Source organism: Xiphophorus maculatus, chromosome 19, assembly GCF_002775205.1.
Source record: "Xiphophorus maculatus strain JP 163 A chromosome 19, X_maculatus-5.0-male, whole genome shotgun sequence".
NCBI lineage: Eukaryota > Metazoa > Chordata > Actinopteri > Cyprinodontiformes > Poeciliidae > Xiphophorus > Xiphophorus maculatus.
In genome coordinates this window covers 23076648-23093616 of record NC_036461.1, presented here as the reverse complement: position 1 = coordinate 23093616, position 16969 = coordinate 23076648, and the positions used below count along the sequence as shown (strand labels likewise).

Below are 16969 nucleotides of genomic sequence, written 5' to 3'. Positions count from 1 at the left end.
ACCCACGAAAGAGTGTATTGTGTTTAAATAAGGCCAGGGGCTCTCATCACCAGCTGGTGGTTCCCCTGGAGCCGTGTCCAACGTAGTTGCAGTCGTTGTGGTCTCCGTCTCCTCCTCCATGTGGCTGCTGCTGATTGCGAGACTTGCTTTGTGTTTAATGGGAGAAGCGAAACAGGTGTATCCTATTGGTGGTGATGAACAAGCCCAGGCAAGTAGGCTACGGACTTTGTTCGGTAGCCTACTTGCTACTTGCTAATCAGTAGGTGGGGTCAAAACACTTTGTTTCTCTCTCTCGCCTTTTTGTAACGAGTAACTAAACCACACATTGAAAATGTATCGGAGTAAAAGTACGCAATTAAGTTCGGAAATATAGTGAAGTAAAAGTGAAAGTCATCAAAAATTTTCATACTCGAGGAAAGTATGAAGTACTCCAAAATATACTTAAGTAAAGTAGTGAAGTATTTTTACTTCGTTACTATACAACACTGATTCTAGTCAACATCACTCCTGTGCAAAATCTTTGGGTTTTTTCCACCAGCCTCTTTGAAGAGCTGTTACGGTCGAGTAGTCCAGTTTTTTCCAGTTCATCTCTGAAGCTATCTACCTTATAATCAATATTCCCTCTAATTTTTCATGTGTCTGGGCATACACACAGGCTCCCTGAGTACACTGAGGACCACTGTGAGCAACATCAGGTGTGCTCTCCCCGGCCACACACCCGTATTACACCTGTTATAAATCTGGGATCATAGAAAGTTACATGGCTTATTAAAAGAATCAGATTACAGCAGCAACTTCCATTAGTTTGCTTTCAATATAAGTGATTTCCCCCACTTAAAATGAAAAAAACTAAAACATTGCTGTTTATGAGATGCATAGTATGTTATATATAAGAGTCCTGCTTTGGCCAATATTTTTCTGCTCTTTCACTGCTCTCAACTTTAAGTTATAGTAATCTTCCTTAACTTTTCTTATTAATATTGTCAATTTGTTTTTGTATTCCTTGTATTTCATTTCCCTAGGTTTAGTTGGAAATTTGACAAAATCTCCATCCATCCATCCATTTTCTTACACCTTGTCCCTACTGGGGTCGGGAGGTGCTGGTGCGTTTGTCCAGCTAACGTTCCAGGCGAGAGGCGGGTTCACCCTGGACAGGTCGCCAGAATCCACGCATGCACAGGGAGAACATGCAAACTCCATGCAGAAAGACCCCGGGCCGGGAATCGAACTTTTCTTCTTGCTGCAAGGCAACAGTTCTACCAACTGCGCCACTATGCAGCCCACAAAATCTTTATATAACTTATTTTTCTTCTTGCAGGATTTTAACAATCTTGTGATCATCCAGGGTTTTACATTTATATTTTTATTTTTGCAAGATGCTAAAATTGGGCAATTCTTGTCATATCATGATGTATAAATCTACAAGAATGTTTCACATGTCACATTCACATCCTTCACATAAACCCCACTCCGTTTTGACATGCTTGATGTCATGTTAGACATAAAGCATGTTATGTCTAACATGGGGTTAGACATAACATGCAGTAAACTTTTAACAGTAAAGTTAAAAGTTTTTTTTACTTCACTGTGATGAGCCATAAATAAAGGCAAATGATCACTTATTAGGATCCCACTGCACATAACCTTTCCCATTTTGTTGACATTTAACAAGGTCACAGACAATGTTATTACTTGAATGCGACTTATAAATAATTTCAAATATTCACTAATATTATCAACATTTGTATGAAGACTTCAACAATTAAAATGAATAAGTGAAAAAAATATCAGAGTCCACAACTGTTTATCTGTATAATATTTACAATTGTTAGTTCCATGTAATACATCACTGTCTGGATCAATGTTATTTCCATAATCATATGTTTTTAGTTTGGTACCGTCATTTTTTCAAACTTGATTTAGTCTAATTGTACTGACAAGACAGAAAGCCAGAACGAGGTCTTCTCATGTTTTGTTATGTTTTGTTCTCAAGGAGAACACGCGGCGTCACGAGGAAAAACCTGAGAACAGGGAAGCAACAAGAGTGATTATTACAAAGAGTTCTTCTCGGATAAAGCTCAGAGATTACACTCAGGTAGTGATGTTACGTGATGTGCCGAGGCTTCGAGGCGTGTGTCGAGTAATGGAGGGGGCGTTTCCGTAAAGCGCGTATCGAGGCTTGCTTCATTTAGGGGAGGAGCCGAAAACGATGACGTCCGAAGCCTCGCTGCCTGGCTGTACCACGTGACTGCTTCGGGAAGTGGCTCAGATGTTGGCGCGGGGTTTGACAGCTTTAGAAACCCCACAGGATCCATTCAAAATGTGGGTTGTTGTAGGCGAGTTGCGGTCAGTTGAGAGAGTGGATAGAGTTTTGATAGTTTGGATAGCAGAGTTTGGATAGTGGTTATTTAGTTTGAGACAGTTAGTTTGGAGTTTGGAGAGTTTAGTAGATAGATAGATAGATAGATAGATAGATAGATAGATAGATAGATAGATAATAGGAGATTTAGGAGCGCGAGGATAGGAGTAGGATGGAGCCGGCGAGAAAGAGGAGGATTTCCCCTATTTGGGAACATTTCGATTTGATAAGCCCTAACAAGGTAAGGTGAACTGAACATTTGCAGATGCATTAGGTTTGCTTATGAGGAACTGTATTTTTCACTGTTTCTTATTTTCTGTAAAGGTGAGGTGTTTATTGTGCTCCAAGGAGTTGGGGTACAATAATAACACCTCATCCATGTAGTGTCAAAAAAGAGAAATCGTTTGAAACCAAAAAATTGTGGAGAAATTGTTGTTTCTTAATAAAAATGCATGAAATCATCCAAGTTACACAAGCATTAGCCTATTCACTACCCCCTCCCTAGTTCCACAAGCACTTTCACTGTCCTCTGCCTGATTAAGCCCATGCCATTTTTCTAGAGTCACAGAAAAACTTTATTACACAACATGCCATATCACATGACACTACTATTTTGGGAATAATTACACACAGAGGATACATTCAAACAATATTTTATTATACACATATGTGTATACATAATTTATGTAGACAAATGATTTCGTCCTACACCTTTTGTGACGTCATTCCCAAGAGCCATAATAGACAAAAATTCAATGCATCACACGTGTTAAGATACAGCTGGCTGTGATTATACACCTGGCCAGTAGGTGGTTTTGTGTGCACATGAAGCCTCAAGAAATGAACCCTTTCTCGAACCAGTTGGCTCAAGTGGTTCAATGCCTCATGAGGCTTCATCTCACCATCACTACACTCAGGAGGGCTCAGAGTACCATTACTGGCTAACACTCAGGCGAAGAAGTGCAGACCGTCCGGTCCTCTTAAACCTCAGGATGATTGGATAATGAAACACAGGTGCGCTTGAACCACCTGTGTCGCCCTTCCAGGAAAACAGCCTCTGGTGCCATCTGGTGGATGAAGGGAGGAGCCACAGACCAACAGGGAGAACAAAAAAAAACCCACAAAAGGGAACAAAAACCCAACAGTCTTGTCTAATTACTAAGACAGAATGAACCGTAAACAATGAATGAAAAATGAAAGTTATTACGTTGAGACATAATGAGATTTGGTTAAGTAAAAAACAAGCTTTAATTTAAAACAATGATCAAACGTTACAAGTTGAACAAATGGAACAAGTTGCAGTTCGAGTTCTGCTCCCTAAATGGTTGTGTAATCGGTTTCATTTGGTTTATGTGACTGGTGACGGTCTCATGTTTTATGGTTAGGTAAGCAGCAGAAGTGTAAATAAATAAGAGATAGAGGAAAAATACAGAATCACTTTATCCATAACTTGCCAAAAATGATCAAATGTTACATGTCGTCTTAATGAAACGGATACAGAGCGACGTTCACCGTCCAGCGCTGGGATTCACTCAGCTCACCTTAGGGGTGAAGCAAAGATTGTAGTTCTGCTTTTATGTTCTCATTTTGGACCCTCGCTCAGAGGTGCTGATCTGCTTAATCAGCTTTTGTTATGTGTGACATAGAAGACTGTTGCCCTTCATACATGTTGTGGTTATGAAAGCGTGCAGCAATGTGAGCAGATAAGAGAGGTAGGGGAAAGATACAGAATCATTTTATCCACAACACTGGTATATAAAGCCACATGTTCCCACTGAGTTAGCCTAAAAACGACAAACTCTAAAATGGCTCAATAAAATAAGTAGCCTAATGGTGTTGTGCTGCACCATTTTCCCTCCAGTACAACACCCAGATCCGTTTACCAGTTCCGAAACCCGACCAAAACTACTGAGTCATTACCTTCAGAAATAATTAAGTTTGGTTAAGTATAAAGCTGGCTTTAATGCCAAAAATGATCAAATGTTACAAGAGGAATGGTTCTCATGAAGTAGAAAACGACAGAAGGCATGGTTTCATTTCCATCTGGTAGCTGAAAGATAATCGAGACATAAATTATTGTGGCTGTCTCTGCATCCCATCTTTGTTTTGTCCAAGTAGGTTCGTTAAGGTTCACTGACAGAAATACACATCAATTTTTTTATCTTATTGACATATGGTACCAAACATTTGAGTCAGATGGCCGCTGAATACCAAGATGATGCAATGAAATAAAAAATAGTAAGGCTTTGCTGTACAATATTGTCAAAACTAAGATTCAAATGCTCTGTTTTTATTTTTGATACAATAAGATCCTCGGGGAACAGAAGGATCAAAACACGGAAAACACAATTAAAAGTGTGCATTGCTAACATAATGCAAGGTAGTGGGTTTAAGTCCCTAGTCACTATAGAAAGCAGCAACAAACACAACCAAAAGAAAATTAAATGTGTACAAAAACAACAAAAAGAGAAATTAAGAGTATGGAAGTTCAGGCTCCTGCAGGAGAGCATGAACGTAAAACCTACTAGTGATATTAATGCAACTTCATTATGGCTAATTATGACTTAGTAATTTAACAAGGTTAGAAGTGACAGTGTTACGCAATTTTCCAACTTACCAGGTTAGAGAAGTAACATTGCCGAACATAATCACAGTTGGCATTTAAGCACTAAAGACACAATATTTCAGAGTTGAGGTCTACTGGTCCAAGATATTAGCATTTGTAGCTTCGCTTACGTTTCAGTTCCAGCTATTGCAGCAGGGATGGTCTTCCGTAACCTACGTCGATATATTAAAAGCTCAATCTTTTTTTGTAGAGGCTGTTCTTGCTTTGATTAGCAGAGATTGCTGATATCAGTTCCAATAGTTTTAGTACTGCAGAGAGCATATACCGTGTGCATAAACAATTCATCAAACTATTTATTTTATATAGAAAAGTCTATGTTTATGTACACTTTGATCATTTCCAAGAGTCCCAAAACAAATCAATATAATCAAAAATGTGCATAGGAATGAACCAAACATGCCTTTGAAAGTTTGTGGGAGCAAGAAAACAAAACTCAAATAATGCCAGAATGCAGAAGTTGTTTCAGAATAGAGTTTAAAAAACTGTATGAAGCAGAGCTAAAAATCACCAGTATTTAATAAATTGTACACAGCACACATTAGGTAAATGCAAACCATTTCACATTTGAAGACTAAAAATAATTTATTGTTTCTTTAAGATAAATGTTCTTGATTTTTTTTTCTTTTTTACATGTTGATTGTATAAAAGTTCCCTTCTTATGGAGAAAACATTCCACTAGATTGATAGTCCCAAAAAAAAAAAAAAAGGTATAAAAGTTCAGTTTTGAACCATTCAACACTTGGTTTAGTTTGTACAGACATTCATTTTACGTTCACACTCACTCCAACCTGTGTGTGAGCAGAAACAAAAATAAAGGCACCGTGTGAGGATTTCTGTTTTCCTCTCCTATCCCAGGTTGATGTTCCCAGCGAACCTGGTGATCAGCAGAATGATGGCGAAGCCGGTGAGCAGCCCGGCATTCTGGATCAGAAAGAAAACGATCTTGCTTGAAGTTTTTTGCTGCTCCTTTGCTATACTGTCCATTTCTGGAAACTGCGATGGAGGAGAAACATGAATTACACTTATGATATTAGGCAAAACGGCCAGTTGAAACCAAAAAGAAAACAAAAATGATACATACTTCTTTTTTTTTTCCTCACTCTGAAGTCACGGCAACTCAAACTTCTCTTGTTTTGGGTCAGTTGGAATCGACCAAAATTATTTCTGTTCCACGACACAATAACGAGAGAGAATCTCCAGCAAACTATCGCGAGAAGCTTGTGGAAAGATTGTGGAAAGATTTAACGCCAACAAATACTGGAAAAATAATATTTGTGTAAATTTCTGATTTAGAAGACATTAAGAAAAAAAAAGAATCTGACATATTCTCTCATTATTGTGGCACTGAGCAAATAGAAATAATGTTGGTAATTCTGACTGAGCCAAAACAAGAGACGTTTGGTCTGACTTAACTTCAGACTGAGGGGGGAAAAAAGTATTTGTGTCTTTTTATTAGGTAAGCTAATGGTTCGACTGTAGAGCAACTTGTTAGGAGTCAAAGTTTCAGCCTTATCAAATATTTTTCCATTTATCAACGAGCTTCCTGAAAAGTTACGGTGTGCAATGTAAAGTAGAAGCTCCTTCACCTTTTTACCTCAAGTCAAAACGTCTTTCTTAGGTCTCTTTTCCACAACATGTGAGTGATTAATATTTATGAATCTGAAATCAAACCAAATATGTCTCATTTTGCGAAATATTTCCAGAGATATCTTTTTACCTTCTTTTCTAAATTCAGCTTTTTCTGTCAAAATTAAACAGATTTTTGCATTGGAGGTCATTGTAGGTCTACAATTTAGCCACTTGGGGGCGACATTACAAGCTTGAACCATTAGGTTTGCTGTGTTTAACTTCATGAGACATTTATTTCTAAGGAATGCCAAGGCTGGTTAATTATTTTTCTGTCTAATGTTGACTATATTTTCTATTTAATATGACACTGGTCTCCACTGACCACCAGAGGTGAAACTGCTATGTCTTTAGCTTGCATATGCTGTACTGGTGACCCCAGCAAGTGTATCTGGGCCGAACCGATGAGCAGGGTTGTGTTGCAAGAGCTTTCCCAGCTGAAACAGCTGGCAGAGTAACGCTAAAGAAAGCAATCAGTTAAAAAACAAAATGCTCAGACGACACAAGTTTCAGTCTCGTAAGTAGGAGTCAGTCGGTTGAAGTGCCAGACAACGTCAGACACGGTCAGATGGACAGCTCACCATGTCTGCTAGTGCAATATACAGGAACATTCCTCCCGCGATGGCAAAGATAGGATTCGGGGCAAAGCTGTTTCCAAGCAGGATGCCGAACACGAGGCCGACATAACAGGACATTGCCGACAGCAGGTTGAAGAAAACGGCCTGCGGGACGCTCATTCCAGCATTCAGCAGGATAACAAAGTCGCCTGCAGAGAAGGAAACACTGATTTAAAACCAGCTGCATCAAAAAAAAAAAAGAAAAGAAAAAGCTAAAGGAACAACTCTGCTTCGTCTGACCTCTATTGAGCTATTGCCTAAATTCTACCGTAAAGAATTGAGGATGTGTTCTACCTTGCAAATGTATTCACAACCTGTGAACTCTCTAACATTTTGTCACCAGTGATCTCGATTTACACAAAGCAGTGACAGATGACAGAAATCTGAAATCAGGTGACTGCATTCCTCCTTTCCGAGTCGATACTTTGTGGCGTCACTTTTTGTCGCACCTAGATCTACAACTCTTCTTGGGTATGTCTCTTCTAGCCTTACACATATAGGGAGAGAACATTTTTCCAGCTCAAATCAAGTCAAATTGGATGGAGAACATCTGTGGACACTGTTTTTCCAAGTCTGTTCTGGATTTCAGCTGGGAAATTCTAGCACAGAAACCTTACTTTTATCAAAGTTGCTCCATTGTGGTTCTGGGGTGAAGGGTTGTTGACCTAGTAAGAGGTGAATGGGGTTTAACAATACGTGTTTTCTGATCCCCTGTGACCAGTTTTTCTATCCTTGCTGAAGAAAGCACCCCTACAGCCTGATGGTGCATTCACATTGCACCTTGAACATGGGATGCGGCGGGTGATGTGTGGTGTTGGACTTCTGCCAGACATAGGTCACTGAGTTCAGTCCAGAAAGTTCCGTCTTGGGGTGCATTCACACCAGAACTGTTTATTCTGCTTTAATCAAACTCTAGTCCGTTTGCCTAGAAAGTCTGGGTCTTTTGCGGAGCTGTGATGCCCAATCGAAATCTGATGCGGACCAGAAAAGCAAACTGTGATCTGCCTACAAACCCAGTAGGTTCCTGTTGGCTTGAAGTGAACTCTGGTACAGTTCGAATGCGTATGTGAACATCAAGCGGACCGGAGACCGCTCCAAAAGCAGGAAGCGCACTACAGCAGCAGGGCATTCTGGGTAAATACAACCAAAGACAAACTTGCAAGCGGGAAAAATGGCTCGCGGAATTTTACCGACGACAAAACAGAAATCTTACAAGCGCTAAAGATTTGATACCACTCTATTTTTGTTTAGATTTCTTACAGAAAGAAGTTGCACTCAGTGTCTTCTTCAGAGGATTTTGTGTCGTTTCCCTCAGTGGTTCTTGGTGCATCAGCAGAACAGGCGATGGGGGTAAACATGTATTTTTAGAGGGTTTGGTTTGTTTGTTGTGTGAAAAGCAAACCGCAGCAGCTGAAAATGTAACAAATGTTTTCATTTTGGTCCCTAATCAAACAGACTCTACCGGACTATCAAGTATGGACTCCATCATTTTTCACTCATTGACTTGTTGCATGGACCTCTTAGCTGCCTCTCTTGCAGGGCCCGTCAGGTCGACTGAGCAACCGCGTGCGTTTTCAGACGATGGACTGAAGAGTCGCCAGTTGGGTTTGAGTGTGGGCGCGCTGGATTTTGTTTTGACGCAGTAGAGTAACGAGCGGTGAAACCAAAGGCATCGCACACTTTGCCACGTGACCTATCACAGTCAGTCTCTCTCACCCAGCTCATGGGGAAACTCCTCGCAAACGATGGCGGTGGACGTGCTGAACCCCGTCAGAACGGACACGGTGAACGACGCGCCGATGACCAGGCCGTCGATGAAGTTGTGCACGGCGTCGCTCAGAGATATCATCCAGGCCACCGTCTTGATGCTGGCGATGCGCTTCCCGCGCAGCCAGTGACACGTCACTTCCGACACCTGGGCGTCCTGGAACAGCGACACGCGGGTTGAAAGGCCATGCAGCCAGCGCTCGTGTTTGGTCATGTCAAAGCAAACATATGGAATCAATGACAAAGCTCAAACGCTAAAGTCCACTTCAATCAGAAAATAAAGAAACAGTCAAAGAATGACTTCCACGGGACCCGGTTCACTGCCCACTGCTGTTCCTCTAACTTGTTAGAGAGAGAGAGAAAAAAAGATTGATTACTTGAATTGTCCTTACTGATTATTCTGCACGTAACAGTTTGCAGCAGATCTCTTTAATTAGAAAAATAATGGCTCGAGTGTTGCTAGCAGGAAGTCGGAGAATGCACAGAGACAAACAGATTTCTTGGCACTTGCTTGGAATCCCTCTAAGGAGACAAAAAGAAGCTTATACTAGCTATGGACCAACAAGGGCTCTTTGTGTAAAAGTCAGACAATGGGTCCCCTTTACCATGAAGGGGGATCGGATTCCTCATAGCTCAGTTTTTCTCCTTGATCATTTTCTCTCGTGTTTGTTTAGCTTTTGGATACCTTTCAAACCAGAAGCAATGTGATAACAGACAAGTCGCTGTAATTTATTAACCTTATTAATCTCTGACCTGCACATATCAGTGGTCAAAGCTTCATAAATTTCTCTCTCTTAGACGTGGGCCGGTTACTGACACCAGGTACACCAAGGTTTCAAAGTGTACGTTTCAAATCCGCCAAAAGTTTTCCATCTTGTCGATCCGACTGCTTAAAGTCGTTGGCTTTTGGAGATGAGGGTAGCGTGGCGGCACCCCTCCCCCACTTGTTTTTGAACTTGCTGGTCCCATAAACACAGCGCTAAATCTTCTAGAAAGCTTTCCAGGAACGCTGAAGACATCAGCCATGATGAGGAAACAAAGGAGTCGCATGAACCAGTCTTTTTAAAGGTAACAAGTTGGGCTGAAATGATTAATCGGATTATTGGAATAATTGTCAAGTAATTTAGTAGTCGATTAATCGCTAGCTTTAAAAGAAAAAGACAAAAATACTGAAAGACCAACATACTCAGAGTGGTAAGCCAAAATTGTACAAAATACAAAATAGCATTATGTACCTTCACTCAGTTCAAATGATCCCTAATAGACGCCTTTTGCTATCCAATTATTAGTTGGGGGAAAAAAAGATCAACAGATGAGCTCTACACTGCATTGATGCGAAGTCAAGGAGAAAGCACTGAGCTTTTCACATGGTGACGTTTTAAGTATCGTTTTAGCTGCAGATGTATTTTTTTTGCATCTTTTATGGATTTCTGAGGTTGTGTAAAAAGACTGAAGTGGTTAAATGAAAAATTTGCAGAATGTGGCACATTTTTAATCCGATTAATCATCAGAATAATCCATTAATCGTCAGGATAATCCATTAATCGTCAGAACAAATCGAGAGATTCATTGATTTCTACTATAATCTCTAGCTGTTGCCCTAGTAACAAGCCACAAGTGGGATGTTGTTTGAGCAGCTTACGGCAGACTGAGTAACAGTAATAATATTCCCCATTCAATCCCTAAACATTTATCCATCCTGTTCACCTACGGAACAGTTTTATCACTGCTTTTCAGTAAAAATGCTACGCGTTGCAGACGGGACCTGTTGGGGCTCGACAGCCGGACCGCTCTTATCCGTAGAAACGGTGGCGATGTTGGTCAACACCACAGAGTCGCTTTTCACCCGAGCGTCTCCGTTCTGGACGCTGTTTTCCTGAGGCGGGTCAGCGGGAGTGAAGTGGCTGTGGCCGTGCTGGAAACACAGACGAAAAGCATCAAATGAGTTCATTAAAGGACCGGCATTGAAAACAAAGAGGAAACAGAACATTGATGTTTTTGTATAGGGAAACTAAAATAAAAGAAGTAAAAAAAAAGATTGTGTCCAAGTGTCACTGCAGTTCCTCCTGCTCCGTCTTTAGTGTTTAATTGGGTCGCACAAACAACCTAATCCCAGTGATTAAATCCTCTCAGGTGAGATAGTGGAACGTCTTCAGTAGCGGTTTCCTATCAAGCACATGGTACCTGCAGATAACAGTTCAGGAAAGCTAACTATTTTTATAATCTTATCCCCGGAGGGAGCTGCTCATAAGATAATGTGCAACTGAGCAGGAGGCTGTTGTTCTCTAGGTTAATCTGACATGAGCAGAAAGACTTTGTCAGGGGTAAAGTCCAGACAACTTCACATCTGAGGATCACACTGGCATCAAAGGAATGAAAAAATATTGATTACAAGGTTGAGGACAAGCCAGTCAATGCAGGTTAATCTGGCAGAGTTCACTGGTCTCGAGAGGCAGCCTTTAAAACTAATCAACTGGTGAGGATTTGTCTGGAGAAGAAAAGTTACAAAAGCGTCCAAAAAGACAAAAAAACACATTTTAACAGTAAAAAATGACTAATGTAAAATGACATTATGCTTTTACGTGGCAACCAACAAAAGAAGTTTATATCAGAAAAGCAGTCATAGCAAGACCATAAAAACGGGAAACGATTTATATTAAAGTTCAATAATTCAGGCTTGTTTAGAGCTATGAAAGATTAACATCATTGGCTTTACTGGACTGAAACACTGATGTTTTATTTTAAATTTGCCAGCAAATTTTCCCCTTTACTGTACCCTATGCTCACATAATGCCATTGTAGTTCAGTGTTTAATGGAGTTTTTTAATTTCTGTTTTTGTGTCGTAAACGTAAAGGTTCCCAACTGTGAGACAGTAGATGCCGTCTATCATCATTTTCTGTTCCGGCCAAATTCAGTTTTTTCCCCCTCAAACATTTCTTTTTTTTCCACCTTCCTCCTTTAGATACTAAACTCAAACCTTAAAATTACACATTTAGTCAATTATCAGTTTGCATAAGGAAAAGATGAGTCTGATATTTAAGCCAAATCTGTCTTGTCTAGCTAGCTCCCCCCACAAAAAATCCAAAATCTAAGATGATGTAGGAAATCCAATGAGCAATAAGCTAGTTAGCATGATGCTGCATTTGCTATATTTATGTCCTTTATACACCATAATGTCCATAATGTGGACACTCCAATGGGAATTTGTATTACTGAAAAACTGTTGCCTGAAAGGAAGCTACTTTACTAAGTGAGGAATAGTAGCATTAGCTATGCTAACATGCTAGCATGTGCTAAATGCACAATTTAAAAAAAAGGGTTTGGGGAAAATTAGCCTCAAATTAATTATCAACTTTGAATAGAAGCATATAGGATGCAAAGATAAATGTATTGTCATTATCAGTGGCTTAAATGTAATTATTATAGTTTTGAGCTTGCTTAACATTAGTTAGGTTTATTTACATCCAAAATAAAACTAACATTTGATAGAAAACTGATAGAAACATACAAAGTTTTATACAAATTTTAATCTTAAGCAAAATACGCTATTATTTCTATATTGTAACACTAAATAATTATAGAAATGAAATGTAACACTATAAACTGAGAGCTTGTTTAGGAACAGAGTATCACTTATAAAAGAGAGAGAACAAATTCACTTTCTACACAGCTTACCTCGAGGCCAATCCCGAGAAACATTTTCAGTATTTTTTCCACAAAAAATAAAAGGTAAAATCCTCCAAATATGCCAACTGCCTTTGCCACGTAGTCATCTGCTTTAGGATCAAAACCCAGAGCCTGTGAAGGAAAAACAAAACAGAGCTTTTCAGTGGTTGAGAAACCAGGTGTTCTCGACTTGACCATTTGTTATTCGGCTCTGTTACAAAAGCAGCAAAAACGTACTTAGATTTTGAATTTCTTGACCCGATAAAAAAAAGAAAAAAAAAAGGCACCTCCAACTCTTTACTGACCTCTGGTATGAGCTGAAGCACAGCATTGGAAAAGAGAGTCCCGATGGCGAGGCCTATAAAGTAAGTCAACACTTGAGGGAAATAAGGCTTCTTGGTGAAGGGGATCAGCAGCAGACCAAGAAGGGACGCCAGGTTGATGATGGTAACAGCCAGAAATCCATAACCCCACACTGTCACAACGTTGAACAAACATTGGAATTTAGCAAACTATTATTGAATTTATTTGATAAAACAGCAGCTAATAACAGGGAGGTTTAATGAAGGACGGCAAAGTTGCTCTATTTGATCTTTTTTAGCAATTGACATTGGTTTTTTTGGTCTTGTTTATTTTATTTATTTATAATTATTTATAAAAAAATATATTTTTTACATATTTGTTAAAACTGTCATTATGTTGTGACAGTGTGGTATAGAAATAATCAGTAGAAAATCTATTTCCTCTGCTTTCTCCCAGTGCTATCTAGAAACAACCAATCAGAGGCAGGAGAGTCTTAGCGCTGTCAATCACAATCTCGTGTGGCTGCTCATCCTTCCTCCCCCTTGCTCTGTGCTGTGCTGTAGCTAGCAATAACGATAAGTTGTTTCTCCACCATTAGCACATTTAGTAGTGAATGAATGAGGTTGATTGACAGCACTAAGACCCACCTACTGGTTCTGATTGGTTGTTTTTGGCCAGAACGGAGCATTACTTTAACCAGTAATAGTAGTTCAGGAGGATTAGATTGATCTTTTCACAGATTATCTGTCTCATAACAAACTGTCGCGACATGGTGACAGCTTTAACAAATAAGGAGAAAACATATATTTTTATTAAAGTTATATACTGCAGCTTGAATAAAATGCAACTACATAGCATTTTTTGAGAAGTCTGGATTGCTTCATGTATATTTTGCATGTTGCCTATGACTGTTGCTCATGGGGAGAGGCATTTCAGTAGCAGAAAAGATTTAAGCAACCTGCTTGTAAACTGTATGTGAAATGTTGTATGTAAAATTCATGAGCAGTAAATATTGTGCTAGTTATCAGTATTGAACCAAAGAAACAAGGCAGTTGCTAGCCTTTAAAATTACAAGAAATTGTAACAGCAGGTGTGCAGGGGGAAGGGAGATGAATTAAAATTTTTTGTCATGGGGCCCAAGACTCCTGGCGGCGCCCCTGGTCACGACCGGACTTATTAAGAAGAACCCGACTTCTTAATAAGTCCAGCTGGACTTATTAAGAAATCCAACCGGTGTTGAAATGCAGCAACTCACCAGAGTAGTCGACGGAGGGCACAGTTATCGGGTTGACGTAGGGGCAGGAGGGCAGCAGCACCTGGGTCAACACGGCGGGACAGATCCGCCCCAGGTGTCCCACGGTCAGCTCAGTGATGTTACTGAAGCCAAAGTGGGACAAAATCTGCTCCGCTGAGGGACACTGAGGGCCACACAGATGATATTAGACTTTATTTCTTCCATGCTTCTGGCTTTTTGCTGTGTGGAGAGTTTCTCTTTCCACCTGAATGCTCCGATTAGCACTACATTGCACCGTAAAGTTTTAATGTTATTACACACAGTCATGGATAGTTTAAAAAATAGACTCTGTTAAAGATGTGTAGGTTTCATAAACATTTTTCTTTCATAACTTTGGCTGTGTTAATTAAAAAAAAAAAAAACATATTAAAAAAGTTAAGTTGTGTATTTTGGGTTGTTTTCATTTTTCACCATCTTCAAAATCATAAGTTTGCATATATTTCTTTAGCATTTAGTAGAATACCTCCCTCAGAGACGCCGTTTACGTTCCGCCCATAAGTTTACTATGGAACTGAGATCAACGATTTATGATGGTCAATATTTCAATATAATGTTCTTTCCTTATTGTGCTCTCTATTTGTTTAAGCTCAAGAATTCATTCAGCTCCTTAATGATAATAATAATTAAAGGGGCAGTATTGTGTGTTTTCCAGGCACATAGCGCCATTTTATAGCCAATAACTGCTACCTTTATTTGCTATAAAAATGCTGTACATATGAAATATGACATAAAAGAAATTTTACTTTGTAACTTAACACCTTGGAATTGGGCCCCTGTCTCTTTAAGAAACTCCTGCTCTTTTTGAAACTCCGCCTTCAGGAAGTCGTCACAACATGGCTTCTCTCTCTATTAACCCTTTAACAACATTTTTACCATCGTTGCACTAAGAAGTAGCTCCTATGATGAGCTCAGCAGACGCTCAGTTCCACCAGGTGTTTGCTATTTGCTGCTGGCTAGTCTGAAGGAGCCGAGTGGTGGAGACATGGAGACGGGCTGCTAAGTGAGGCAAAAGCTTGGAAACTTTGAAACTGCAGGGGAGCTGAGTCTCGAGGGCAGAGCTAAGTCCATCCAGGTATTTTTGCGCAGCTGCAAAGCTGCCACTGGAGATTAAAGGATTTCTCAAACATCCTAATCTCTTATTAATCTGTTCAGCAAATAAAGTAAAGTTTTGGTAAACTTATGCGCTTTCAAAAACCTCCAATCCCTAAAACGGCATAATGTAAATGGTGAACTCTGTAGATTTATTGTGTATTTATCATGCATATAAAGTATGCGTGATACTTTATATGCATGGACTCATTAGTATGCTGGAATTTCTGAATGATTTGGACTAATGTGTTGACATACAATTTCTCTATCTTTCACTGAATATTTATTATGTTCAAAGAACCAACTTGGATCACAATCTAAAGGGCAGCCCGAGGGTTAAAGATGACTTTCTCCAGCAGAACATATGGTGAATAATAAAAACCCTTCCATACATTATGCATATACACAAGGAAAGTAAAAATGGGAAAATAAGTGAAATGATCCCTGACAACCATAAGTAAATTTATTTCTACAAATAAAAAAAGAAAATGAACGGAAAAAAAGACTCAAAACTGTTCATAAAAGTGAAGGAATACACACCTCTTTGCTTTCCAGCGGATTTCCTTCACTTATTGACTCAGACCTCCTGGCTGAGATCAACAGCAGCATATCTTCAAGCTTCGCTGTCGTAATTGATTTATTCTCACCGTAAAAGTGTAAAATATTCTCCAGAAATCCCTGTCCATTCCGCCCAGCCACCTCAGCGCCGTGGGTGACCGCACTCAGAGCCAGCGCGCACGCGGCGAGAAATTTCACGTCAAACATCTCCACTTTTTGTTTGTTTGTTTGCTCGTTTTTCCGGAGGGCAGTTTTTCTCCCGAGAATAAAAACCCACTACAACAGCCGCCGCGAGAGCATTTAAATCAGCCCGGTAAAAAAATCACGACGTCCGTGGAGTTTGAGCCATCAGGTTTTGCTGAGGTTCCCCCCACCCATCCTACTCCTTCTCTCGTGATGACTTTATTTCGCTCCTCGTGCGGTTTGAGCAGCGCGGTAGGATGAGTCGCTGCTCCCTGAGGTGGATGAGGTTCAAAGTTCAACCCGGGGGGGGAGCCAGCGAGGTCGCGCGCGCGCGCACGGTCTTTTCCACGCTTTATTTAAATCCCGATTCAATCAACAACAACGACGAGCTCACAACCAAACAGTGAGGGAAGTACATGGTATTTAACAGACTCTGTCGGGAAAATGTGTGACGTGACGAAGTTGGCGCGTGGGATGTATGAGTGGCTGTAAGTCTTTAGTTGACTATGTCTTTGTGTAGACAGCGACATATAAACGTAAAGAAAACTTTATGTGGTGTCGCCCTCTTGTGGCAACACATCGTTAACTAACTAACTCTATATATAAGGGGTGATCAAAAGTGAGGCTCAGGGGCCATTTGTGGCCTCCTGACAGATTTTTTGCATCCCGGGATTGGAAATGAAGAGTCACTCAAACTTGGCCCTGCCAGCGCAGAATATTGATACAAACATCTTTTTTGTAATTAAGGGCAACATTATTACCAATTTTTACAATGGAAAATGTAAGAAAGTATTAGTTGTTTTCTTTCATAGTAAGTAGGGTCAAATCTGTCCAATTACTTAGAGTTAAAAGCAGATATTGGGCAGATTTGGCTAAATCT

The 16969-nt window shown here is 40.0% G+C and overlaps 1 protein-coding gene across 1 annotated transcript; it reads right to left on the bottom strand.

Annotated features, from left to right (window-relative positions):
• Positions 1 to 4502: 4502 nt before the first annotated feature.
• Positions 4503 to 16494, bottom strand: slc39a8 (solute carrier family 39 member 8). Its single transcript, XM_005811271.3, has 8 exons — positions 15889 to 16494; positions 14221 to 14383; positions 12968 to 13137; positions 12672 to 12794; positions 10761 to 10910; positions 8945 to 9152; positions 7193 to 7377; positions 4503 to 5978 (listed from the first exon to the last, which is right to left on the bottom strand). Exons 1-8 carry the CDS (start codon positions 16111 to 16113, stop codon positions 5832 to 5834), a joined length of 1371 nt encoding a protein of 456 aa, XP_005811328.1. The 5' UTR covers positions 16114 to 16494; the 3' UTR covers positions 4503 to 5831.
• Positions 16495 to 16969: the final 475 nt, after the last annotated feature.